The sequence below is a fragment of the Pezoporus flaviventris genome, unplaced genomic scaffold (genome assembly GCF_033815535.1).
Source record: "Pezoporus flaviventris isolate CSIRO_AGI_PZ_B2104156 unplaced genomic scaffold, CSIRO_AGI_Pfla_v1 ptg000070l, whole genome shotgun sequence".
NCBI classification, from domain to species: domain Eukaryota; kingdom Metazoa; phylum Chordata; class Aves; order Psittaciformes; family Psittacidae; genus Pezoporus; species Pezoporus flaviventris.
Window position 1 is genome coordinate 973,535 of NW_026892618.1, and position 25,617 is coordinate 999,151.

Below are 25,617 nucleotides of genomic sequence, written 5' to 3' on the forward strand. Positions count from 1 at the left end.
CTGAAGTATCTTAATGCTTGCCTCACCTGCAGGCACCTGATCCTGCCATGTCATTATGCTTCCAGAACCATCTGAGGGACCAGGATCAGGTTGGATAAAGTATGTGAGTTTAACAGCATCTGGAGGGATTGAAAGCTTACTGACAAAAAGCAGCCCAAAGACAACAACAAGATAAGGAAGAAAGCTGCACACAAGGAATAATAGCTTGAGGAATTTCAGTTAAGAGACTGTTGCCAAAGTTCAGCAGAGGTCTTTATCAGGGTTGGTAGGGTAAGCTCTTTTTTTTCCTACACTAAATTCCCAAAGGGATTGAAATGCAGTCTGATGTTGTTGTTGTCTAACAATGCACCATTAATAGCTGGGGTCCTCTCAGCTTTCAAATGCATGCTGCGGAAATAATGAAAGGAGAATAAGTTCTGATCCTGTGACCCTGATTTTTCTCAAGTCAAGGAAGGGAAATGATGCAATTCCTCTTGTAACTACATGGAAGAGCTAACTTATGAATCTGAATAGTGAATGATTTGCAACTCTGGTGGTGGAAGTGTGGAGATATGGGCACTCCAGGTAATGAGACAATGAGGATGTCAAAGACTTAGAAATGAACCCAGAGGACCAGATCTTTAGATGAATGTTGCAGCCTCCTGCACATCTTAGACACCAGCACTTAATTGTTCTTCATATCCCTTCCCTCTGGTAATCATAGGGAACTACTGAATTTCCTGTCCCAATCTGCCTTCTCCTGAAGGTTTCTAGTCCCTGGTTAAGTTGGCTTTGGGAAGAGGAAAAAGTTATTTCCATAAAATAATTCCTGTTCTCTAAAGTGTCTTCTCAGTTAAGCTGGAGAGATGATCCTAAAAGGGGTAGGAACATATTGCAGGAGGGAGGTATCCAGAAAATACAGAGCAAACTACACATCTTGGATAGTTTGGCTAACCTTAAGCCCTTCAGTGTGGCTTCATGCTCTACTCTTCTGTTTTCTTACCTATCTGGTTCCTAAGTTTTATTATAATTGGCTATTCCCACCTGCAGTAAGAGCCCTTGCTCTCCTAGGAAAATTGATAGTGGCTTGTACAAAGATGAATCTGCATTGTACATTGCCATTTACTTCAAGTACTTTCCCAGGGCAGCCTGTGTAAAACAGCTGCTCCCTTCTTGTTCACCTTCCCAGGATCTTATTATCTTCAGACACTTTTCCTTGCCAGTTTGGGAAGAAGCATTCAAAGTGCATGGCTTCTGCAGAAAAGCCACTGATTGTCTTTACAAACCACTGTCCAGTACTTTAATCCTCCACACCTTTGTGGCATTCTTTGCAGGAAAGTGAGGGTATGTGGGGATGTGGATTTTCCAAGTTATGTGTAAGAGAAATATGACATTACCAAAAGCAGTTAAGTGTCTTGATCTTCTTTGTAACTTTGCAAGTCTTCCTCTGAATCAGTAATTGTATCTGATAAGGAAGGAACATCATCACCTCTTGTAGGAATTTGAAGTCTGAGATTGACTTCCAGGTGTTGGATTCCTGGCTACCTGTAATTTGGTGCATTAGAAGAAAGAACTTTTGTGTGTTTTGTGTTCTAGATACAATGATTAGTCCTGAATCTCTGTATGCAGGAAATATTGTCACAAAAAGTGTTATTTACTGGCTTTCTATTGATACTGTACAGTCTGTTTTTAGGTAATCCTGTGAGGTAGGTCAATCTATCAAATACATTTTTGCGGTAACTTTTTGCAGAAAAAAAATGTGTGATTTAGAAACGCTTGTGCACATAAGTAACTTTATTACCAAGGAGTCTCAAATTGATTCATATGCATAAAGCTTTCCATGACCAGAAGTGTTTGTAAAATTGACCTCTTGGTTCTTATTCACCCAAACAAAGTCATATAGAAACCAACAAAACTTTTGGGTAACAGAGAAGTTACATTTATATTTCACTATAGAACACACACCTTTTCTCCAGGAATGCAGAATATTTTTGTGTAAAAGTCCTCATCCAGGCTCTGAACATGATCTCCACTGCAAAGAGAAAAGAGGAGTACAGTTCCGCAACTTCTAAGAATGAGGATAATCTTTACAGCGGTCAATCAAAAATGTGTTTAATCACATGACGTCATACTTCATATAATATTACTTTTATTTTTTAGCAACAACCATAAATTTCCATGCTTAAGCAGACCCCTCCGCCTCGCTGCTAGCCGTTCTATGTGGTCTCCCATTCCCTTCACATTTTCCAGCTAAACTGTAAGTGTCTCTTAGGCAGATGAAGAGGTGGAAGGGAAGTCCACTGAGCTCTTGTGTCCCTCCAGCAAGTAAAATGACTTTTGCCACCATAATCTTCAAGTAAATTGCATAAAGTTGTTAACATTTTTATAGATGACTGCATAATGTTATTGCACAAATGTATTTGACAGATTAATATGTGTCCTGGGTTCAGCAGTAGCAGTCATTTTTCTCCTTCTTAGTAGCTGGTGCAATGCTCTGTTTTTGACTTTCAGCCTGGGTATAGCTCTGATACCACCGATGTTTTTAGTTGTTGCTCAGTAATGTGTACTCTGACCAAGGACTTTGTGAGTCTCATGCTCTTCCAGGGAGGAGGGGAAGCCGGGAGGGAGCAGAGACAGGACACCTGACCCAAACTGACCAAAGAGGTATTCCATACCACAGCATGTCATGCCCAGTATATAAACTGGGGGCAGTTACCCAGAAAGGCCAGATCACTGCTCAGGTCGGGCTGGGTATTGGTCGGCGGGTGGTGAGCGGTTGTTTTCTCCCCCCTTGTTATTTCCCTTATCATTATTATTACTGATGATAGCAGCAGTGGTTTGTGTTACACCTTTGTTACTGGACTGTTCTTATCTCAACCTGTGGGAGTTACATTCTTTCCATTCTCCTCCCCATCCCTCCAGCAGTGGGGGGAGGAAGGGGGCGGAGTGAGCGAGCGGCTGCGTGGTTGAATTGACAGGCTGGGCTTAAACCACGACACTATGTTTTACACAACTTTCCAGTAGAAACTCCAGTGTTTCCAATTCAGACACCTAGTACCCTGTGGAAAACAGACTTAGGCATTATCTTGTGAAAAAGAGAGAACCTAATTCTTGATTTTACCTGTTCTAGCAGTGTGCAGACACTAAACAAATGCTGTAAATGTAGTCCAATACCATAATAAACATAACTAACTTGAATAAGGCTTTTCTAAAATAATTTCTTTACCTGTAAGGTTAACAGAATTTTTCAACTTAGTCTTTATTCTTAATTTTGGCAGGCTGAGAATATTTGTCCATGAACCTTTGTACAACCTTAATGTAAGAAGTTGTGTTATTTTCAGACAAAGTATATTTCAGAAGTTTAATGAAAATTGGATACACTGTTTTGGACTGCCAACATGTTACATCTCAAAGTTTTAATTACAGTATAGTTGATGTAAGTTGGTTTTGGTGCTATATTGTTGTCCTTAATTAGTTTTGTAATGAATTTAATTAGTTATTAAAATTAGCATCCAAGCACATCTGGAGGACAGTGGTGTTTTAAATAGTGGCTAATCATTTAGGGTGAGTTTCAATCTAATGTTTTAGTGCAGTTTAAATGAAATACCAGTGTTCAATCGTTGCAGCAATGGGAGTATGTATGCACCAAGGTTCTTGTCCCTAGCACTCCATCAGCTAACTCCTTGTTAAAGCATGCCCTAAATTTTGACTGTCATTAGTAAATTTATTCTGAGCATTATTTTTGGCTTCCAACCCCACTCCGGCCATGCGTTAAGACAACAGTAAATCTAACTGCACAGCTCCTATTACTGCATAGAGAATACCGCAGCTGCATGGCAAAACATTGACTTCACATAAATTTGCACTGCCAGTTTGAATGTATTTTACAAAATTGACAGCAGGGTTGATGCTGGATTGGGCAGTGTCTGCCAATAGGACCTGAAGCTGGGTCACGTGTTTGTGGAAAAAAAGTGCTGCATGCAAATGTAAAGGTGATATCTTTTTGTCCGCACCTGATCTAGGCTTCATCAATGGTGCTGAGTGACCCGCTGGCACATGGATCTGTTGCAGACAGCCAAGCAACTGTGGCTTGACTTGAATGAACTGGATTATCCACTTAAGCCAACCCTTCTGGTTAAAAGTCTTTCTGCTGTTATTTAGTAACTAAACCGAAGCTGTGGCTCCGCCTTACCATCCAACCCCTCAGCAGCAAGTTTGCTTGAGTGGGTTGCATGACGAGTATCCCACACTTCCCATCCCTTGCCCCTTTAGCTGCCGCAACTTGCTGTTTGGGTGGTTGTGCTCTCAGCTGCAGACCTGAAAACAGTTTGCCCACCAGAAAAGTGATTTAGCTCCTCTAAACCCACTTTGCTTTTTAACGTGACTCAGGTATGACGTCCCGTTTTGGGATGCGAGGACACCAGCTGTTGGGCTCGGTAAAACCCATGGGTGCAGCAGCTTCTTCTGGTGAACTGGAGGAGGCCGAGTATGGGATGAACGTCGAACAATTCCAACTCGAACCGCTGCCAAGAGGAGAATTCCCTCCCTGCTTCTTGAAGTTGTGCGTTGAGCGGGCTGGAGCCCCACTCTATGCCGAAGCCCCTGTTCCCCTGGGCTGCCGGGACGCCAGCGGGAGCTCGGGCTGCTCGGGGAAGTCTTTTGGGGGGTGAAGGTTTTGGGGAAGATTTTTGGGGAAGTTCTTTCTTTTGGGGGGGAAGCAGCCGCCCCAGCGGCGGGCACACCCCGTCCCCACACCCTGTGGCGGGACGGGGTGAAGAACGGCTTCCCTGTTAGCGGCTAATCCCATGTCGGCTGGACCGGGAAATACAAAACCGGGAGAAGTGGAGAGGGGAGCAGCAGAGTACGCGGAGAAGATGGAGCGGGGAGGGGGTGCGTGTGCGTGAAACGGGACTGACACAAACTTTCCCCTCCCCAGCCGCTGGGACCTGCCTCTCGCCAAGCTGGCGGGGGGGGGGGGGTCCCTTCCCCTTCCAAGAACCCTTTTAACGTGGGGGTGCGTAAGTGTAGGACCACGGAGCAGCACCGGTGGCGGCGGCAGCCCTGACACGACGGGAGGGGAACAGCGTGTTTGTGGGGGGAGTCTCGGCCCGCCCCTCTCCCCACGGGCCCACAACTTGGGGGGGGGGGGGGGGAAGCGAGGGCGCGCGCGCGCGCCGCCACTTTGTTGTTCACTCGCCTACCGCGGCGGCGGCGGCGGCGGCAGGGTGAGGGCGCATGCGCAGGCCGCAAGCCTTCACTCCCCCCCGTCCATCCGGGCACCGGTGCCGAATTAGCATTGACAGCCGAGGCACAACTTTTTTCCCCAGGCAAAGTGAAATCAAGGCGCGCACTCCGAGGAAATATAGTCCCTCCCGTTCCCAGCCCTTTGCCGTCCCCATTGGCGGCGGGAGGCGGTGGAACGGCTGCGGGGCGGAGCGGGGGAGGAGGCGGTGGCGGGGGGAGTGTGGGAGTGGGGGGGTTGGCGCGGGGGCGCGCGGGCGGGGGCGCCGGGGGGAGGGGCCCCCCTACTTTGGCGGAAAGTGAGTGATGAGTCTGTGTCCCCAGCAAAGAAGCAAAGAACTTGCTTTGCAGACTGAGTAGTTGTTTCTTTCGACTGTTGTTGTCGCTTTTTCCTTCCTTTTTTTTTTTTTAATTATTATTATTACTGCCAGTCTTTTTTATTATTTTTAACTTTTTAATTATTTTTTCCTGGTCTGTCTTTTTTTTTATTCTTCCTTTTTTAATTACTTTCTATTTTTTCCCGTGGAGGGAGGGGTGGCTGCCTGGCAGCGGGTCGGTTGCAAAAAGCGAGAGAAAGAAAAAAAAAAAAAAGCCAAAAAAAAAAAAAAAGAAGCAAAAGAAAAAAAGGACAGAGAGAGGAAAAAAAAAAAAGCCAAACAAAACCAAACCAAAAACCAAACCAAACAAACAAAAAAAAAACTTCATTCGGATCTGAAAGTGGCAGGAAAGTGCCTGGCAAGTTGCAGGGATGGAGCTACACAGCTTGCAAGAGGCGTTAAAAGTGGAAATCCAATGTCATCAGGTAAAAAAAAAAATACCAACAATAAAATTATAAGCAAATAAAAAATGCTTTCGTATCCCCGGCGCTTTTGAGAGGGAGAGGAGGATCGGAAGGGAGCCCGTGGTGCATGCTTACCAAGTAGCCTTCGCTTCTTGTCGCAGGGTCTATCGATCAGGGGAGGGGGGCAGCGGGGCCGGAGCCGCGGCCGGGGCGGCGGAGGGGGGGAGTCGGGGCCGCGGCGGGGACCCCCTGGGCCCCCCCGGCCCCCCGTGGCAATGGCGAGCACTTCGCCAAAGTAGTTTTGCGGCTTGTTTGGCTGAGTTTTGTTTTGGGGTTTTTGTGTGTGTGTGTATGTGGTGTGTGTTGTGGAGATGCGGAGTTAACGTTGCGGTCGGTGATAGTGCTGAGTGTGTGTGCGTGAGTGTGAGTGAGTGTGTGCGTGTGTGCGAGTGTGTGTGTGTGTGTGTTGGAGAGATTAGGACGAGACTTGAATATTTATGAGCTTTGCTTGAAACTGACTCGCAGTGTTTACTTGCCTCTTTGTTCCTTACCCCCCTCCCTCCCCCGTCCACACACATACATACATTTTAAAAAAAATCCATTAAACTTGAAACAGTTTCTAATTCCTCCTTTTTTTGGGGGTGATTTTTTTTTTTTTTTTTTTTTTTTTTTTTTAGAAACTAGTTGCACAGATGAAGCAAGATCCACAGGTAAATGCAGATCCTTTTTTTACTCTTATTCAGTATTTTATCCCTGCTGTAATAAGCGCAGTTGTGCTGGGACAGCAGGATGAGAAACTTTATCAGTAAGAGATCTCATTTTGTAGCCTGCACTGAGCTTTCTTACTAAGGAGGGTGTTTTGTGTGTGCATGCTTTCGTACGGCTTTGGTGGAACGGTTTTGGCTTTGAACAATTTCTAGATCGCAAGTTTATTCATTACAGGGGTTAGTTTACACTTTGCCTTTAATATGCATCTTGTTGCCGTTTTTGCAGAACGGGGATCTTAAGAAACAAATCCATGAAAGGCAATCAAGAATAGCAGCTCTTAATGAGAAACAAGTAAGGAACAGATCGATTCAGTTGTGTTTGGTTTTTCTTCTTGTTTCTACAATGCACTATCTAAACATCCGAAAAGTGTCTGCGTTAGCTGAAAAATACCGACAGCAGGGAATATAACATCCATTTTCCTAAGCGTAAAGTAAGAAAATGCATGTTTTCAAAATGAGGTCGGAGTCTCGGATGTCTTGCTGGGGGAAGGAATGATTTTAGTACTAGTAGTAGGAAGATAAGCAGTAGTTAAAACGTAAAAAAAAAAAAAAAAAAAAAATGAGGCGTCCATTTTGAGTTGGTCGACATGTTTTAGGAATATGGAAAATTCTCCTGTCTTGGGCTACTTTGTGCACTTCCGTGTAATGTGCAGAGCAAGAGTTGGGAGGGAGGAGGCTGGAGCCGAGTTGGGAGCCATTGCTGTGTTTGATTACAAAACTGATTTTTATTGATCACTTTATTTTCTTTCTTCTTTTTTTTTTTTTTTTTCCTCCCCACTTGCCTTTCTCTTCCCTTGGTCTGATCTGACGTGTTAGATTTTGATTCGAGTTCACTTAGGCACTTTCACTTTTCCCCCCCTTCCAAAAATATGAATAAAAACAGATTAACCTCTTTCAGCTGCCGGGGAAAAAAAAAAAAATACCTAAAACGGGGGAGGGGAACAAAACAAACCAGAAACCTCCCTCCCTCCCCCCTCTCTCTTTCCCCCTTCCCTCCCCAAACTTTCTCGTCCCTCTTTTTGTGCCGAGTAACCCCCGGGACCGCTGCTCCGCCCGTGACCCGCTCCCCGCCCCCCGGGAGGAAAGTTGCCAGGCGCGGCGGGGGGCGGCGGGCGTTCAGCACCGCGGACAGCGGCCGCCGCTGCCGTGCACACGCTCACGCCCGCACACTCGCATTCACACTCACCGAACTATCCGCACCCCCTCCCCCCCGGGCCCCTGTCCCCACTTCCAGGACTTCCAGGGCAGGAAGTGCAGTTGACAAAGCCAGTAGGAGATCTGTTTGAGCCACCCCCCCTCAGGGTTAACTTTCCCTCTCCACCCCTCCGCTCCTTATGCCCCCCTCCCCTGGGGGCCGGCGCGGCAGTGCTGGGCTCCCCTCCCCGTCCCTCGGCTCCCGGCCCCGCGGGCGGCGGGAGCGAGCGCGGTTCCACCGGAATGCAGCAGCCCTTCAGCACCGGGGCCGGGGACAGCGCCCGCGGGGCGCCGCGCTGCCAGCTCCACAGCCACCGCCTCCTCCCCGGCCAGGGACCTCCGGGAAGAGGCGAAGGGGCACGTGTGCGATTCCACCCCTTTTCTCCCCTTCTTTTTCCCCCTGATTTTGTTTTGTTTTGTTTTGCCAGAGTTGTGGTTAAAGTTGAAAAGTGATCCGTGCATATATAATCTTTGCCCATAGGTGATAGTGATTATATGCCACCCTTTTCCTTCCAGTTTATTGTAATCAGAATTTGTCAGCACTCTCAATTTGGTAGTGGAAGCTTCCATTTTGTGAGGAAGGGGTGTTGGTTTCTTCTAACATGGAGAAAAGTCTGCAGAGTTTGAAGGTGGGGGATGGGGCCCCATTCATGCTGAACATTACCATTTTGATTGCTTTGATGCCATTTTTGGAGGGGGGAGGGGATAGAATACCCTACTCAGCAGAGCACAAAGATATTTAATCACTGTATGGAATCAAATCAGATACTTTCTTTTTTAAAGCAAATCTGACACTACGTGATAGCTAAGGGCTGTTAGTCCTTTTTTTTTGCAGTGTAAAACAGCAAGTTGTTGAGTCTAATACCACTATACTGAGTAGAAGATTTTTTTTTTTAAACAAGGTAACAGCCTTTACTGCAACAATACATCTTTATGTGTTCTTTCTTCAATATGGAAATAGTTTTACTGTTCTAAGTGGGTATTTAGAACATACATTTGATCATTTTCTCCTGTATTGTAACAACTATTTCAAGGCTGTTTAAATTTTTATGATCATAGTAAATGAGAAGCTATTTATTATGTGTCATGTTGGAATTTAGATAAGGCAGAGAGACACATTTGAAAATACAGTTTGAATGTTCTGATTCAGCTCAGTGAAAAAGGTTTTTGCTAAGCTTGCACAACATATTTATGTATAATCTAAACTAACTAGTAAGCAGTCATTGTATATTTATGACTTGCCCTTCTCATAACCTTATAAATAAATCTATAAACTATGAAGTAATTAAACATAAAATACTAAAATTCTGTAAACAGCCTATTTGGCCTAACAGGAAACTACTGGGTTTAGGCAAAAACCTAGATTTTTTTTTTTACTGATTTTGTCATCCTGTGCAACAGGAAGGTATGTAAATAAGAGTCTGGCTGGTTGTGTGGTGTCCTTTTGCTCCAGACTGCCACCTCTGGAGGTCTAAACTGAAATCTTTCTTGGGTCACAAGTGAAATGAGTGTGGAGGTCTTAGCCTTTGACCAAGTCATAAAATGGTAGTGTAACTTTGCAGACTTGCTATAATTAGTAGTTGCTCGTTAGGTAATGGCTTGTAAATGAACTATCGGTCCTTGAGGGCATGCAGGAGGTGCACTGAAGGCTACTGAGACAATAGATGGGCTAAGGTTGGAGCCTTTTAGAGGTGTCAAGCTCTCACTTTTTGTGGCTATACCAAAACACTTAAGCAGGCAATGTAAGTAGGGAGGTTATTTTTACATAAGTATTTACATTCCTTCCCTCCTTGCCCCCCCGAAGATTTGTTTAGGCACAACTAATTCATAATTCAATAATGTATACCTTTGACTGTGCATGCACTGAATACAAAAGATGCTAAAATTGCATTTCAATTAAACTGCACATGTGGATGATGAAACAGGTAGTAAAATGAATGGATGATCACATCATCCACATCTGTTAGAAATACAGCAGGAGTGAGGGTTATCTTTCAGTACCCCTATTCATCAGTTTTCCATTGTAGTCATTGGCATTTCTGGCAGTATTTCCTTTTCTTGAAAGCTACAAATAAAGACAGAAAGGACTGAATGACAAACTCAACTTTTGGTGAATGAGGTAAATATATAAAGTAGACTTTTATGCACAGTTGGATTTTAAGTTGCAACCTAATTAAGGATCCCTGGCCAGCCATTGATATTTCTTTTATGTTGGTTGTTTAGAGAAATATGGAATTAAATGCAGTTTTAATATTTTCTCAGTGCTTTCAAATAAGCACCACAGAGCCATCATTTTCATTATTGAAATGATGCAGCTTCAGTCAATACTTAATTTGGCATCCAACTCAGAAAGACAAAAGTTAGACTTTTGTTAGAAGAGTATCTTTCATCTGCTATAGTTTTGATGAATTGTAATAGCATTTGAGAGTGGGTTACCTCTTCTTTAACAAGATATGATGTGTGAAGACTCCATTAGTTGGTCCAGTGGTTTTACACCTTCAATCTACAGCACATGCAGAGCAGCGGTAACATTTTTATCTAAATTGTCAAGCAACAAGCATTTATATGTAAATAAAAGCGCTATCATAAGAGCCAGCATTGGCCTTAAAGCACACCAGAGGTGCTCTGCTGCATGTGATTCTTGCTTTCTTTATGTCCTTAAAGAGTCATTAAGGGTCTTTTAATTTTAGAAAGTTGCCTCTTATTAATTGTTAAGATAAACAAATACACAAACCTTTAACCTCCAGTCAGAAGTTACTTGTTACTGATATAAGCATTAGGTGGTGAGCCAGGTCTTAAAAATTAACAATGAGCATGTGTGGGCTACTATATTTTCAACTGGGATGAACTCTGAATTCAGACAGCCTGTCCTAGAGCGCAGTAATAAAAATATGTCTTCCTGAAAGACATTATGTGTATGCCATTCACTTATGCACTGCCTCATTTCTTTACCATAATTTACTATCTATGCAGAGAATCAACATTAGTGTCATGCAGACTTTCCCATCCGGTGTTATTGCTGGTTTGTATTTTTGGGTAGTATATCTGAAATTAAATCACTGACTGTATTTTGCCTGTGGTGATCACCAGCAAAGCCTGTTTGTGGAAAGTGTTAGACTTCTTAAAATTTAAGTACAGTTCTTATGCAAGTTGTTGGAAACGATTTAGCTGAAGATGTCTGGTGTTACTGATGTTGCATCTTTGGCTGGGAGAAAAGGAGAAAGTGTGTTTTTGGTTTGTTGAAATTCATGCTGTGCTGTGCCTGGAAATGGCAGCATTGTTTACCCATGTTAAAGGGTAAATTGTTGGTATTTGCCAAAGCTCAGTATTTCATACGGCTGGGTACTTTCAAAATTGTTGAAGTAAAAAAGGGTTATAAGCTTCAGTGAGAACTGAAATAAAACCTGAAAGTCATTTCCAAATCAAGTTGAACCTAATGTCAAACTCTGTCCCAAGGTACACACAGCACTCCCATTTGTTGTGGCAAGAATTGCATCTATGTATGACTTCATGAAGTCGAGGGAGACAGGGTGATGAGCTCCCAGTTGAAGTATTAAACGTTTCAATCAATGGATTGAGTCCTTAAACACAAAGACAGCAGGTATTAAATATGGACTTGACTTCACAGTTCTTCTGCACATTGAGGTCTTGCTGAGTTTGCTGGGAAATCTGAACAACTGCAGAATCAAATGAAACTTACAGCATCAAAGTAAAGATTAGTTCTGGATTGTAATTCAGAAAGCTCCGATTCTTTTTTTTATTTTTTATTTTTTAAGTGCTAGAATCAGCTAGTAATTTATTGGTTGCTTTTGCTATCTGTAGAAAAAGTGACAAAACTAGGAAAGAATTTGCCTTCATCTTCTTGGAGAAGAAACTTGCATAATGGCATTCCTAGCATTCTGTTTGTGCTTTCAGTAGCATTTCATACTGGGGAAAGGGAATAATAAAGGACATTTTCATAGAGGTGGAACACAGTGGAAATATGTATACTTGTGGCTTTCTGTCTTCTATTAGGTTGCCCTTGTAAGATTCATGGGAATCGCACATCTGTATGAAAATGTGTACTGGAGGTGGTTAGAACCGCCTTTTGTTTGGTAGCTGCTTGACTGGCATGTGAAATGCTATTTCATTCCAGCATTTTTCTTTGACTGTACATTTTTCTGTACTTGTACAGTATATCACTTGGCAGGGCTAGGAGTTGAAAAGTAAATGTTACACTCATTCTAACCATTTTAAAGAGTTCACTTTGATATTTTAGCCACTTAAAACACCTGCTGTCAGAACAGTACAATTGATTTCAATTAACTTTGAATTTCTTCAATAAGATGACTCTTATAATAACTCCAGTAATCCCATGATGCCTCATTAGAGGAGCTGGCTATGATGATTATCCCTGTGATTTAGCAATTTTTTCCTTACAGTGCCTTTGTCTATTCAGAAAAAGGAATTATGCCAACAATACCTTTTTATTTCACTTCTGATTTTACACTAACAGTACTTGCTACCTGTTACACATTGTAAAGTATCTAATTTATACTTGCAGGAAACAGGTATTTGTTCAGATGTACACAATACATCCCCTTTGAAAGGGGAGACCCTTTCAGAGAAACTCGATGTAGTTTTGTATAGGAACTCTATGTCTTGGAGTTAGAATTTATTTTAGTTTTTTAGTACACACAGTTAGACAGTTGAAAGTGGTGTTTCTGCAGGAGTCTTTGTCTAGACCTCTGGTTTAATGGAGCAAATTCTCCACTGGTTTGTGCCATGTATGCAGCTTATCCAGAGCAGTGTATCACATCAGGCATTTATACCAGTTCACCTTGCTTCAGGATCTTGTGTGTGGACTCCGCTTATGGAAGAGAAGAGGAATATGTCTCTAAATGTCTTCTTTCCATAGCATGGTGCTAGAGAAGGGTTTTGAATGGTAATTTTAACTCACATTTCCAGTGGGGTACTGCATCACTCTAAACACTTCTGGTATGTTCAAGTAGAGAAAATCTCTTTTCATCTCATTCCAGATTTGATTTTCAAGTTGAAAGCATGAAGGCGTATAAAGGCACGTTAATACAGTTACTTTTAACTTTTCTCTCTATGCCTTTTTCTTTGTGATCAAAGATAAAATATGCAGCATTTTTGTACTTGATTATAAAATTATACCTTCCTCTCCTCTCCGTCCCCCAAAACAAAATCTGAAGCATCAACACAATTTCTGATCAATAGAGTTAAAGGGTAGAAGTTTGCAAATCAATAAAACAAGGCTGTGGTAAATGGTGTATGTGTGGCCATGATGTCAAGGAGGGCAATTTGTACACACAGAGTAGTTGGACGTAAAGTAAGTATGAAAATGGGCTGCAAGTTTAAGATAAGAACAAAGAAGAACAAAAAAAAAAAAAAAAAAAAAGAAAGAATTGGACTAATTGAAATGCAGATTTGTCTTTCTGCCATGAAAGTAGACGGTTATTTCAGCCTAACAGACTTGTATTTGGTTTATCCAATCGTCATAGCTGAATCACCTTAACCACACTTCCCTTGTATGCATGGATATAAATGTATGGGTTGTTGTGGGTTGTTGGTTTGGTTTGGGTTGTTTGTTGATTTATTTATTTATTTGTTTGTGTTTTTTTTTTTTTTTACTTAAGGTGATACTACTTTTATTTGGAAATGTTCTTGGGCCAAAATGTATTTCCTTAAACATGCTCCCCCCCCCCTTTTTTTTTTTTTCGATTCAGCTACTTATTGTTATGTAGTAGCAATTTCCAGAGTGTCATATGAAATTGCTGATGCGGCTTAGTTCTAGCTACAACCTGCGACTGCCAATAGTAAGCATCTATTGAAATCTAATATGTACCACAGGGCTTTTTTCCACATGTACAGGCAGACCCTTCTGGTTAACATATAGAGGAAGGGGAAAAATAGGAGGATGTGTTTTCTTTTTTTAACCCATGGAGAAGTTCAAAATGACCCTTTGACTGAATAAAAGTAAACCAGAGAACTGGCCCTAAATGCAGCTGCAGTAAAATCAAAACAATAAGTACCTGGGAATTCTGTAGATATGATGGGTTGTGTTAATTTGAGGTTTTTACAGGCAATCTAATTTTTGGAGTTGGAACTTACTCTTAAGAGCCTGGGCATTGAGGCTGTGGCAAGAGCAGTGTGTTGGCCAGAAAGTTTGTCTGATTGCTTGCATTTAATCAAGAGAAACATACAATTAGTCTTGAAACAGAAGTTAGATCTGTGTAGTGTATAGGTTGTTTTCCTTTCCACACTGATTTAACTTGATCATCTTGGTACTTTGTGATATAGCTTACCTCTTACCCAGAGAGAAGGAATGGAATAGCCCTTCTGTGCAAACTCAGCTATCGATGAAAAATCATACAGGGTTACAGAAAGTGAAAATGTGTATTACATTTTCATTAACATGAGTCAAGTGAGAATCACTGATACTTTTGACATGTGCAGAAATTAACCTGCATTTTCTGTAATTTTCCATTTTTCTAAAGCACTTTGAATCAGCTAAGATTGCCTAAAGATTTATTGGTGAACCGAAGCCTTCTTAAGAATGAGAAAGATGAGAGAAGCTTCCATTCTCAGGAATGTACAGACTCTGTGTATAAATGTGCTTGTGTGTATGTGTGGTTGGGCGTGAGCATAAGGTCTTTCTCTTTGATATCATTCAGGCAGAAAGCCAATATGCGCATGTAAATGAGCCTGAAAATGTAATTAAAAATATATACATACTGGGGACTGTGATACAGAATTTAATATGAGATGCAGGTTACAAAGTGACAAGTAACATTTCCTATATAATCACTGATACTAACTCTCATCTGTGATTTATGCATCTCATGTGATATTAAGTGCCGAACAGATAAATGCTGAAATTACTTCTTTAAATGTAATTTCATCACAATGAGGGAATGCAAAGTATGCCTTGCCCATTCTTTTCCCTTCAACCAAAACAAAAACCAAAATACACCTACCATGAAAATGTTACTACGGAGACTAAAAGTATTTTATATAAGACAAGATAAAGACCTTTTTGATAACGTATCTTTCCCTGCGATGAAAATGTGCCAAAATAGTCTTATTTGTGTTGTTAACATATTTAAGATCAAGGAAATTCTGAAAATTGTTAACATACATCTAGGAACTCATACACAGATGGAAAAGATAAAGCTTGCCAGGTGAAAGACATCAACAATCTTGGCCTTTACCTCAGTGTAGATAACAAAGGCTCACACATAAAAGCTTATATGAGAGGCATCTCAGAAGCTCCAAACTTTGGGCAAGAAGCCAGTTTTCTTTGCCTGAAAGTATTTTCTGAAAGTTAAGTTAATGCTGGGTGCAGAAGCTGACATTTCTGCTCTCCAGCTTTGAAAGAAGCTACTTGGAAAAGCTTTATTTTGCATTTAAAAAAATTCAAGTGGAACTCTGATGTATTTCTGTCAACAGCTCCATAGCCCATAAATATATACAACCTAAGCCAGTGCCTTATTTACGTTATTTTATTAGCATTCTTTGCTGAGTGGGCTTGAATGGAGCACAATTTCTCATATAGAGGATCTAATTATAAACACAAGGGACAGAACCAAATAAGCAGTCTTTAAAGGGAAAAGAGTCTAGCAGCTTTGTTTAAAGTGTCCTTTAATGAACTTCTTTAGCAGCTTGTATCTTAGCAACACATTTTATTACATACCAGTGCGGGAGAAGCAGTTTACAGATGGAGTTGCACACAGTAATTTATTTCCCCCCCTTTTTTTTTTCCCCCTTTTTTTTTTTTTCTGCTTCTCTGTGGTGACTCAACTGGAATGTGCAGAGTAGCTTTTCCAGCACTGATAGCTCACTCGAAATCCCTGATTGGTTCATTTGTATCTGTTCTGTTTTGTTAGTTGATGAAAAAGGCATTTAGTATGGTAAATGCATAGTGATTTTGCTTGCTCTTAGAAATTCAGATATGACTGTTTTGAATAGGCATGGATTTAAATTAAAAAAAAAAAATGAAGATTCTTTCAATGCACTTTTTAACTTGTATGTGCTCCACTCAGTACTAGTCCTCGTTGCACACACAGGCGAGTTTCGAGATTTGTAGGTTTTTTTACTCTCCAGTGTTACACAGGGTTATTTTAATCTATCGTCTCTACTCCTCTAAAAATAATTGGAATATAGCAGTGACAGGAATATTTGCAACCTTTTTTCTTTCTTCTTATAAAAAACCTGTCACTTAAACTGCAAATATATAAACAAATAACTGTTGTTTTAAGCCCAATTGAAATACTGCATTACTGTCACTCCTTCAAATGACCTATACAACTTATCTTTGTTGAAAGAAATACTTTCTGTTCTCTCTGTTACTAATTGAAGACCAAGTTCTGTTTGTATGTTTGAGTGGAAAAGTCTGTGAGTAGCTTTTTTCAATAGGGTCTGTTAAGGAATGCAGAACTACTGATTATTTGTATAACCAATAGAATCTAGAACTTTGTTTTTTTTCTCATAAATTAAAGGAGAAAAATGCCGTTTATGAGCAAACGAAATACTATTCAGCCCAATTTACATTTTCTGCTGGCTAGGCAGGTGTAAATCCAGAAATATATTTCCCTGGAGTTACCCAGAGTTTGCACTGGTGTGATAAAAATCAGAATCTGGCCAGAGGGAGAGAAGCAGGTGAGGAGAGGGCAGATGAAAGCAGTCCAGAGTGTTAGGAGAGCCCAAAGAAGATAGAGATTGTTGGCTTAGAGATACTGCTTTTGGGGATGGCTTCATTACACTTGTGTTAAGCACTAATATTTTAGGATTTAATATTAAAAAGACAAACCCCATAGATTTCTTGAAGTCCATTGGTATTTGCAAGTAGACAGGAAATGGTTTTGAGAGAGATTTGATTATTTATTTGCTTAACATTAGTAAAATGTAAATGTATTTCCAATAACTGTCAAACTGTTATGTTTCTTGAATCTTTAGTTCAAAACAGAAATTTCTTCTCACTCTAAAATATGGATGGATAAATTTGACTGAGTTTTCTGGTTTTAGTATGTCAGGCAGCAGTCTGCCTGTTATCCCCTTTGGATCTGCAATATCTCAGCCTTAATAAGAGCGTAAAAGAAGTCGTTTGAACTTTAAAAGCAGAAAGTGTGCCACAAATGGAGGAGTAAAAGACACAGTCCCACCTACCTTTAAAATCCTGTGATATTAGACCCAAAGCAGAAGGATGTCCTCTGAAGCCAAAAGTGATTAAGTTACCGTGTGATTAAGTTACTTTTTTCTTTCACAATTCACTCCACTGTTTATTAACTTAAATTGGATTGAAAAAACTCTAAGCTGGGGAAATGCATCAGAATCTTGCACAATCACCAGGATTAATGATGACAGCTTGAACTGTCAAACAAGCTAAATCATGAAATTTGCAGTATTGCTAGACAAAGGGTTATATGGTTTTCTGCAGCTGTATTGGCCATAACAGAAGGGACCGGCAGTTTCTGATTACAATTCATGTCCTGTCATGAGAAATAGTATTTACGCTGTGCACAATGTTTGAAGACTGTGTCTCAGGGTAATTTTTTTTTTTTAATGTGGTAGCGCTGAGAATATTTAAGTGAGGTATAAAAGCAAGAGTCTTTAGACATATTTAGAAATTTCCTTTGCAAATGTTGTGGTAACAGAACAAAATGAAGAACTTAATTATTTTCCAAAACATTTAGGAAGCAATTAGTAACCTGTATCAGATTGGCCAAAACAAATCAGCCAGCTCCAGTTGTTCATTTTTCCTTCAACAAAGAAAGAAAATACTGTTTGGTTTCTTTTTTCAGAAACACAAACGTTTCCTGAAACTTCTTTAACCCTCTGAGCACTAGCACTACACCTCATTACAGAAGTACTTTTACTAAGGGAAACTTAAAGGAACTTCCATCCCAAGATGAAGCAAAGACTCATTTATAAACAATGAGAGCAGGAACAATAGAAAGCTGAGTGCATTCTGCATGAATAATATAACTGAGGATTGTGAAAAGCCTATGATTTTCGTATGCCAAACTCAGTGTGGGAGTGCAGCATTCAGCTGATTTTTTCGACACTGGAGATTCATCCCTTCTCCCCCCCATGTGTATGTGCAAACATACACAGAGGACTAGCACTGATGATTAAAGAGAGTCATGAGCAGCTCCTATGCAGTGATGTTGAGACTTGGGTGTAAATTCATAACAACTGATGAAACTTAAGTTGAAATCTAGGCCAACACTTGGCTTTAATATATGCCTTAGGTGGGTGGAGGAAAGGCCAGAGACCTGTTTTAAGAATAGAGTGAGCGTCAGTCTATATTCTTGGCTGAGAGTCTGATTTTTGTTTGCATTCGTGAGTTTTTAAGTCACAGAGCTTATGAGGCCTTCAGTATGAACTCATATTTCTGACACCTTTAATATATCATTTTTATTTATCAGACTAAGTCCGGTTTTAAGCTTTGGGTTTCAGGCTTCTTGGTTGAAAAATTTTGTCTATAGTTGGTTATTTTCTCCTTTTTTCCTTTTGCATTTTCTTAATTAAAGTCATTCTGACTTTTCATTCTAAAGAGCTGAACTGTAAGCTCTTTGGATGTGGGTCTGCCTTTGTTCTGTATGCATTTAGTGCTTGGCTTAATGATATTGCCTTCCAGAACTCCCAGACCATAAGGTAATGCAAAGTGACTAATAAATTGAAGGCAATAGTAGCTGATGTTTTGCCATACACAGCAGCAGAATAAACTTTCCCCAAAACTCATCTTTGAGTGTCTTTGCCAAATACGTTACAAATATAGAGCGAGCAAGCTGGAATATTCCTGGCTTAGGCTGGCTGAGGCGGTCCATTCCATCCACTGTTATGGATTTGCTATCCTATAAAGATGTTCATAGTTTTATAGAAAATACTATACATATAGTTATTTTCTTAAAGTTGAGGAGCTGTGATTTTTATTGCAGTTCAGTCCCTGGCTGCTCTTTGAAATTGCCACCTATTAAACTGATTGCTGTCAAATGGTAACGATGGATTTTGTAAGATGATCCAATGTCCTGAAAGCTGTACTGAAATCTACTAATGTATTTCCTGAAGGTCCTTCTACTGGCTGGCACTGTTTAGTTCTACTAGTGTTAGCAGTTTTGTTGGCTTCAGTTGAGCTGTGACTGTTGATACTTTCCAAGCATCTTGACCAGGTGGATGTAACTTCCTCCACCATTCACCAAGCTGTTCTTTGTAAAAAAAGGGTCCTAAATTGACTAACCACTATTACAATGTTTCACTTGGTCCCTAAGAGTCTTACTCTTTCATTAAGATAGTTTCAGCTGAGGCCACTGTTAGTTTGCCTATGGTGTTTCTCTAAAGACTGGCTAAACCTTCAGATTTTTGGTGTCACTTGCAGTAATTTCTTTTAAAAATAGCTTTGAAATGTTAATCCAGGACAAAGTCAAAATAATAACTAAGCAAAAATGACTACATATTTACTTAATGATTCACTATTGCTTGAAAAAGATCTTTTGATCAGCAGATACTTATGTATTCATCAGCTGGGCTGTTGCAGCCTATCATGTGAACATACAAAGTTTTTCAGGTGCATAGTTCTCACCAGATTGGCCACATACATGACCTGAATTTTATTACGATGAAGATTCTGGACACAGCTGAGCTCCGAGCTCCTATAGTCTGCTGGGTTATGATCCACTGAGGTATTTTACCTTCCCAGGTTAAGTATCCGTTAGGTAGGAACAATTCCTTCAAAGACATTACACTATTTCAACTTAGAAAGGGTTGAAGTTAGTACTTCAAATGGAGTACTGGATGTCCACTGGAATTTGGTTTGATATGCTGAATGTGCAATGAATCAGTCTAAAACAGAAATTATTTGGTTGCTTTACAAGCCTATCCAATATTATTCTGAGATAACTGTGTTCTGTCTAGACTAAGAGCATCCAAAATGTTTGGGTGGGTTTTTTTTCCTGGTTTGTTTTGTGTGGTGGTTTGTTTTTTTTTAGTGGAAATGGCTTAGAAGGAGAAGTAGGCACAGAGATTTATGTTTCAAGGGTCAGATTCTGCCTAACTCAATTGTTTTGACATAAGCACCCTTCATATTTTAGGGAGAAAAAAAACCTTCACCTGGCAGAAGAGGATTACAGACTGTACAGAGATCCAAACACTCAAAGAGATGAGAAACAGGAGTAAGAGATGATATCTAAAATGAAGAGAGAAGCTTATGGGTTCTTTGTGAACACAACAGGGAGACCCCAGTATTGGGATGGGAGATCAAGAGGGATAGTTAAAAGTTTGAGATGGGAAGATGATTGTCTTTCCCATTTCCCCGCAAGCTGAGGAGTTTCTGTGGAAGAACATACCCATAGCTGGCATAGGTCTGAGCAGTTTATACTTCTGACGCTTTCTCTTGTCCCACAAGAAATAAAAGCTACGATTTTAAGCCTAATAAACTAATGACAATAGGCAGAAATTCTGTTCTGCAAGTTTGATGCTAGATGGGGAGTTAAGACAAGGTTTGGTATTCCTCTGCACGCTTTTCAGTCTTACTCTGTTTATTTGCTTGAAGTTGATCCATTCTTGCATGGAACAAACTTTGCTGGATGTATACCCAGGAAATGTGCAGCAAGCTGAGTTTTAATGTAACTGAAATCATTAATGGTTAGACATTTTGAAGTGCTGTGCACTTTTATTTCTTAAGGCTAATATACTCCACCTCATTTTAATTACCAGCTATAACTGGAGGTGTGATTGATTTTTCTCTACTGGAATGTCATTACTAGCCTTTCTATATTCAGATGTCCATGTTAAAATGTTTGAATAACTCCCTATTTAGAGTTATGATATCTCTGCTCAGTGTAGTGATTTCAAGCTGAATCATTTAATTTGAATTTATTCTTAACTCCCAGAATGGATGTGTCATTTTTCTTCCCTTACTGTGTACCAAGAGGTAATTTAAAGCTGACCTAGGAAAATGCACAAATGACCCCCTCTTACTTTTTGTTTAGGTAAACCTACCTCAGCTTTCATAGGGCAAGTAAGAAAATACATCACTGTCTGAGAGAAGTTGACAGCTGATGCTATCACTTGCCATGACTAAGATTATCTGTTTCTAATGTGAATGTCTATAAGGAGTAGTGCAAGTAATCATACAGTGAAAACTGAACTTCCACTACACACTGGTAGTTTTGGCTCCCAGCTGTCTTCCTATCTTTACTGCCTCTGTTTTCAGATTCCTAATGTTTGTAGCGTTATCTGGTACATGAGACCCAGAAAAATCAATGTGATTCATAAACACAGTTGAATCTTATTTGGCTTAATTTACTCTTAACATTTTGCTGTGCAGAAAAGTAAGCAAATGTAACTGAAAAAAAGCATACTAGTGGCATTGTTTAAAGTTAAATAGAATCATAGAATATTTAGGGTTGGAAAGGACCTTAAGATCATCTAGTTCCAACCCCCCTGCCGTGGGCAGGGACACCTCACACTAAACCATATCACCCAAGGCCTCATCCAACCTGGTCTTGAACACTGCCAGGGATGGAGCATTCACAATGTCCCTGGGCAACCTATCCCAGTGCCTCACCACCCTAACAGGAAAGAATTTCCTCCTTATATCCAATCTAAACTTCCCCTGTTTAAGTTTTAACCCGTTACCCGTTGTCCTATCACTACAGTCTCTAATGAAGAGTCCCTCTCCAGCATCCCTATAGGCCCCCTTCAGATACTGGAAGGCTGCTATGAGGTCTCCATGCAGCCTTCTCTTCTCCAGGCTGAACAGCCCCAACTTATAGGCTGTAATAAAATAAGGGAACAAATGAGTAGTCTTCCAATATTCCTTTTTGTTAAAAAGTAGTATTTTTGGACCTGAAACTTTACCACTGTAGACCAGTGCTAGTAGGAGCTGTGTAAGCAGCCTGCTAGGGGATCAAAATGCCAGTGGTGGTGGGACTGGGGACTGTATAGGTTGGGTTAGGGGAGGTCTCACTGACCTAGTGGTATCAGGGTTGTGCCATAACATAAGTGACCACTCTTTTCTTCCCCAGAAGATGCTCAGATACCACAGATATAGTTGACCTTATACAATTCTTACCTGGCACACAGTCATGAATTCATGCTGTCAGGTTGTTTTTCAATGGTGTGACACTCCTCCACAGTAATGAGTCTGCATAGAAACACATGACTACATCACACAATTAAATAGAGAGCTGCGTATGCTAAGGGATTAGTGTATAGTGGTGTGCTTGGTGTGTAACAGTTGTTTCTTTAAAACTTGAGAGATACACATTGAGTAAAAGTAAATTGTACAGGTACACTGCAACTACAGTAGAAATGGAGGTTGGGTCTTAATCTCAAAGAAGTGACAAGAAGAATGAGGTTCTGGATAACTTTCCAATAGAGAAAGTGGAAGCAAACAGCCAGTCTCTTAATATCCAAGGGAATCTGTGACATGCAAAGGCATTGAGGAGCCTTGGCTGGCTGGAGGGAATAAAATACATAGCAACAAATTCTTTGCGAGCTGTAATGTTTGGAACTGTTTCTCCAGGATATGCAAAAAAATGTTAGGGGATGAAAGGGTAACTCAGCGTGTTAGCCAGTCTCTGTTTACTCTATGTGGGGAGTCAGTTCCAGCTGTCGTAAATTTCGTGATGCACAGATGCTTTTGTCATATTAAGAAACTGATTTAAAATTATTTACTGTTCTGGTTCTTAAAGCATCAGTCATAGGAGTGTCTTTTTTAATGATTTGAATACAGAGGGGTTTTGTTTTCCTTTTTTCAAAACAGAGGTTACTAACTTAGCTTGTAGGACCATGTTGGTATTCTCCCAGTAAGTCAGAAGGTTTCTGGCACTTCATGCTCCATTGTGATTTTGGTACCTGGAAGAAGCTTGAAACATTTTATCAGAGTGCAGCATTGTGCTCTGATACAGGGTGTAAAAAAAAAAAGGCTCTCTACGCAGTCAAGAGGTGGAGGTGACAGTTTAAGTTCTGACACTGCGATTTCTTTTCTGCTGCCAGGAAGCACCAGAAGATGGCATGGTTTGTACAGATGCATGCTTGAAAGTGAATGAGTGAGCTTGCGAAACTGCTATTAATAAACTCGGGTAGGGTGTTAAACACTGTCATAAAGCAAAGCAGCAACATGCAGTATTTTAATCCTTATTTCTTCTTTCTGCCAGTAAGGGACAGCAGTGAAGTCTGGCCTGTCAGCCTATCCTTTTCTGAGTTTGGGTGGCAGAAAAAAGGGGAGAGGTGAAAAAGCAAGTGTGATGTAATGTTGGTGCAACATACACAGAAAGGTCAGCCTGACAAAAAAAGGGTATTGATGGTGACTGGAAAAGACACCACCTTCTCTCTCAAGAACTTTGATGTAAAACTTCTTGTATCTTCTCTGTATCTGTCAGCTGAACCCTGAAAGGCACAGACTTATCCCTCTAGCTTTCCCCTTCTCTCCCTTCAGTTTCCAGAAAAATTCTTGCCACCTTAACTGCAGTACCAGAGTCTGCTAGTTTTGGAGATTCAAGGTGTAAAACTGTTTGTTTCATCTTATCAATCCTATCATTAGAAAAAGTAGGAGTGTATTTTAAAAAGCTGTGTTTGTGGGATTCTGCAGTATTAGCAGGCTCTGCGTGGCCTCCCAGCATTTTCACTGGAGGAGAGGAGGAAGTTTCCATACCTCACACTGCTCCTTTCTGTGCGCAGAGATACTGGCTGCCATCTAGGGGGAGGAGAATTGGTGGAGCTTTGTCTCTCTGAGTTGCCATAGCCTGACCAATGCACATTATAACTTGCTTTTTACAAGCAGAGACAGATGTATGTTTGTTTTCTCCCATGGGAGGAAGAGGAGTTGTGTATGATGTGAAGGGACAAGATGCCGTTCATTTCACTTTAATGAACTGAGCCAGCAGATAAACACTTAGGTTGTTTCTTGGTGTTTGAAAAACTCAAACAGGAAAGCTACTAAGAGGCGATAATTCATGTGGGCACTTGAAAGGATTGCTGTTACTTTACTCAACCCAAAGTTTGCTTTCACATAGCTGAAATTGGTGAAAGTTTTTACCAGTTTACTTCAGTGCAGCGGTTTGAATTGGTTAATATTATATCTCTGGCCTTCTGCAAATGTAAAGAATTCTGCAAATTCTTAGTTAAAAATTAAAGTACAGATATGAATTTAGGCAGAAGAAGAACCACTTAAAACTATCTCCCCTACCATAACTGTTTCAGCACTTGACATGCTGCTGCTGATAACCACTGCGTTGTAAAACTTACAGAAGAGCTATGTGGTTAGGGTTGATAATATAGAGTTGCTATGATTTTTTTTGTTTTGCCTTAAACATTGGCTATCCAGACACTGGTACTTCCCTTTTAAGGGCAGGTTGAGCTTAACTCTGCAACTTGGTCTTTTATGAATTTTTGAGGCAGAGAGCTTGATGTTGATTCCAATGTACGCCAGGAGTAACTCTGCAGAAGTTGATGGAGTGCTGTAATATTGAAACTGCTTTTAGACTAACCACAGTTCTTACAGGGGTACTTGAAATTTGCTCTTTGCCATCCTGTAGGCTTGTTTCTGCAGATGGGACATCTGGGGTATAGGTCGTATTTTCTGCTAGTTTGGAGTTTTCTGAAATCGGTACATTTACACTAGTGGAGAACTTGGGTCAGTATCAGTAAAAGTGGGATTTTAACAGACCTGTCAATAAATGCACCCTGTTAATATCTTTTTGTCTCCCCTCATTTCCTTGGGTAACTACTGTGTTCTGATGCAGAGATACACGTAAGTACATTGATTTGCAAGGGTTTGTAGTTTGGATTTTCATGTTCAGGCCAGGTGTGTGTTTATTTCACAAAATATCAGTGTATGTAGATGTGTAAAGAGGCAGTGATTGTTTCACAAAGTTGACCACGGCCTTCAGGTATTGGGTAATTATTTCTAACTTCTTTGGAGTAACTCAAGACTACCTGTTAAGGATGTTGGAACTTCCTGGTGGTTAGAAAAGCTCCCCATGTGTTTTCACAGTCTGTAAGAGCTGAAGGCAGTTTTGCATCAGACTCAACCCTCTTCCCCCTCCCCTGAGCTTAGTTGGACTTAGTAGCTAGAAGTAAACATTGTGTTGGATCATTCTGGAATTTTATATCTGTGCAGCATCATGTGAATCACTTTGCAGATGGGATGCTTCCAAGTATAACGAGTCTATAGATGATGTAACACAAAACTTAATTTTCAGACTGAAACTACACTAATCACAGTGAGGGGTGGGAAACACTGCGTATATAAAGCTAACATTACAGGATTACAGTCAGAAGCTTGTAAGGAATACAGGGAGTCTGGTTTTAAATGCAGTTCTATATCTGTAGTTGCATTGCCTCTCCAGCATGCTCTTTGGTCTGTTCCTTAAGGCGTAAAGAGTAGTACAGTTAAGCGCAGCTCGGTTCTAAGAAGTGTCAGTGTGTGCAGCTAGACTTTTCTTGCTCAACAGATCGGCTTTTTGCTGTGTAGCTTAATGACGCAGCATTGGATTTTCAAAAGCTCTTGACAATGGCCTATAGTATCTCTTGCTGAAGTCAATACGAGTTTTACTGTTAACTTCAGCTGAAGCAGACTAAGTGCTTCTACAGTGAGAGCTTTTGTTGAAACCCATCTGTAACTACAGCCCCATGTATACGTTGTTC

At 40.7% G+C, this 25,617-nt stretch overlaps 1 protein-coding gene across 3 annotated transcripts in view; it reads left to right on the forward strand.

Annotated features, from left to right (window-relative positions):
* Window positions 1-5,846: 5,846 nt before the first annotated feature.
* The window catches only part of PHF21B (PHD finger protein 21B), a 166,088-nt gene continuing 146,317 nt past the window's right edge, over window positions 5,847-25,617 (forward strand). For 2 of the 3 annotated variants that reach the window (XM_061472038.1, XM_061472040.1), the window contains exons 1-3: window positions 5,847-6,022; window positions 6,679-6,711; window positions 6,995-7,060. In XM_061472038.1, the coding sequence (XP_061328022.1) occupies window positions 5,969-6,022; window positions 6,679-6,711; window positions 6,995-7,060 (153 nt within the window). In that variant the 5' untranslated portion in view covers window positions 5,847-5,968. The remainder of the gene's footprint in view (window positions 6,023-6,678; window positions 6,712-6,994; window positions 7,061-25,617) is intronic. The other variant, XM_061472039.1, reaches the window with a different exon arrangement.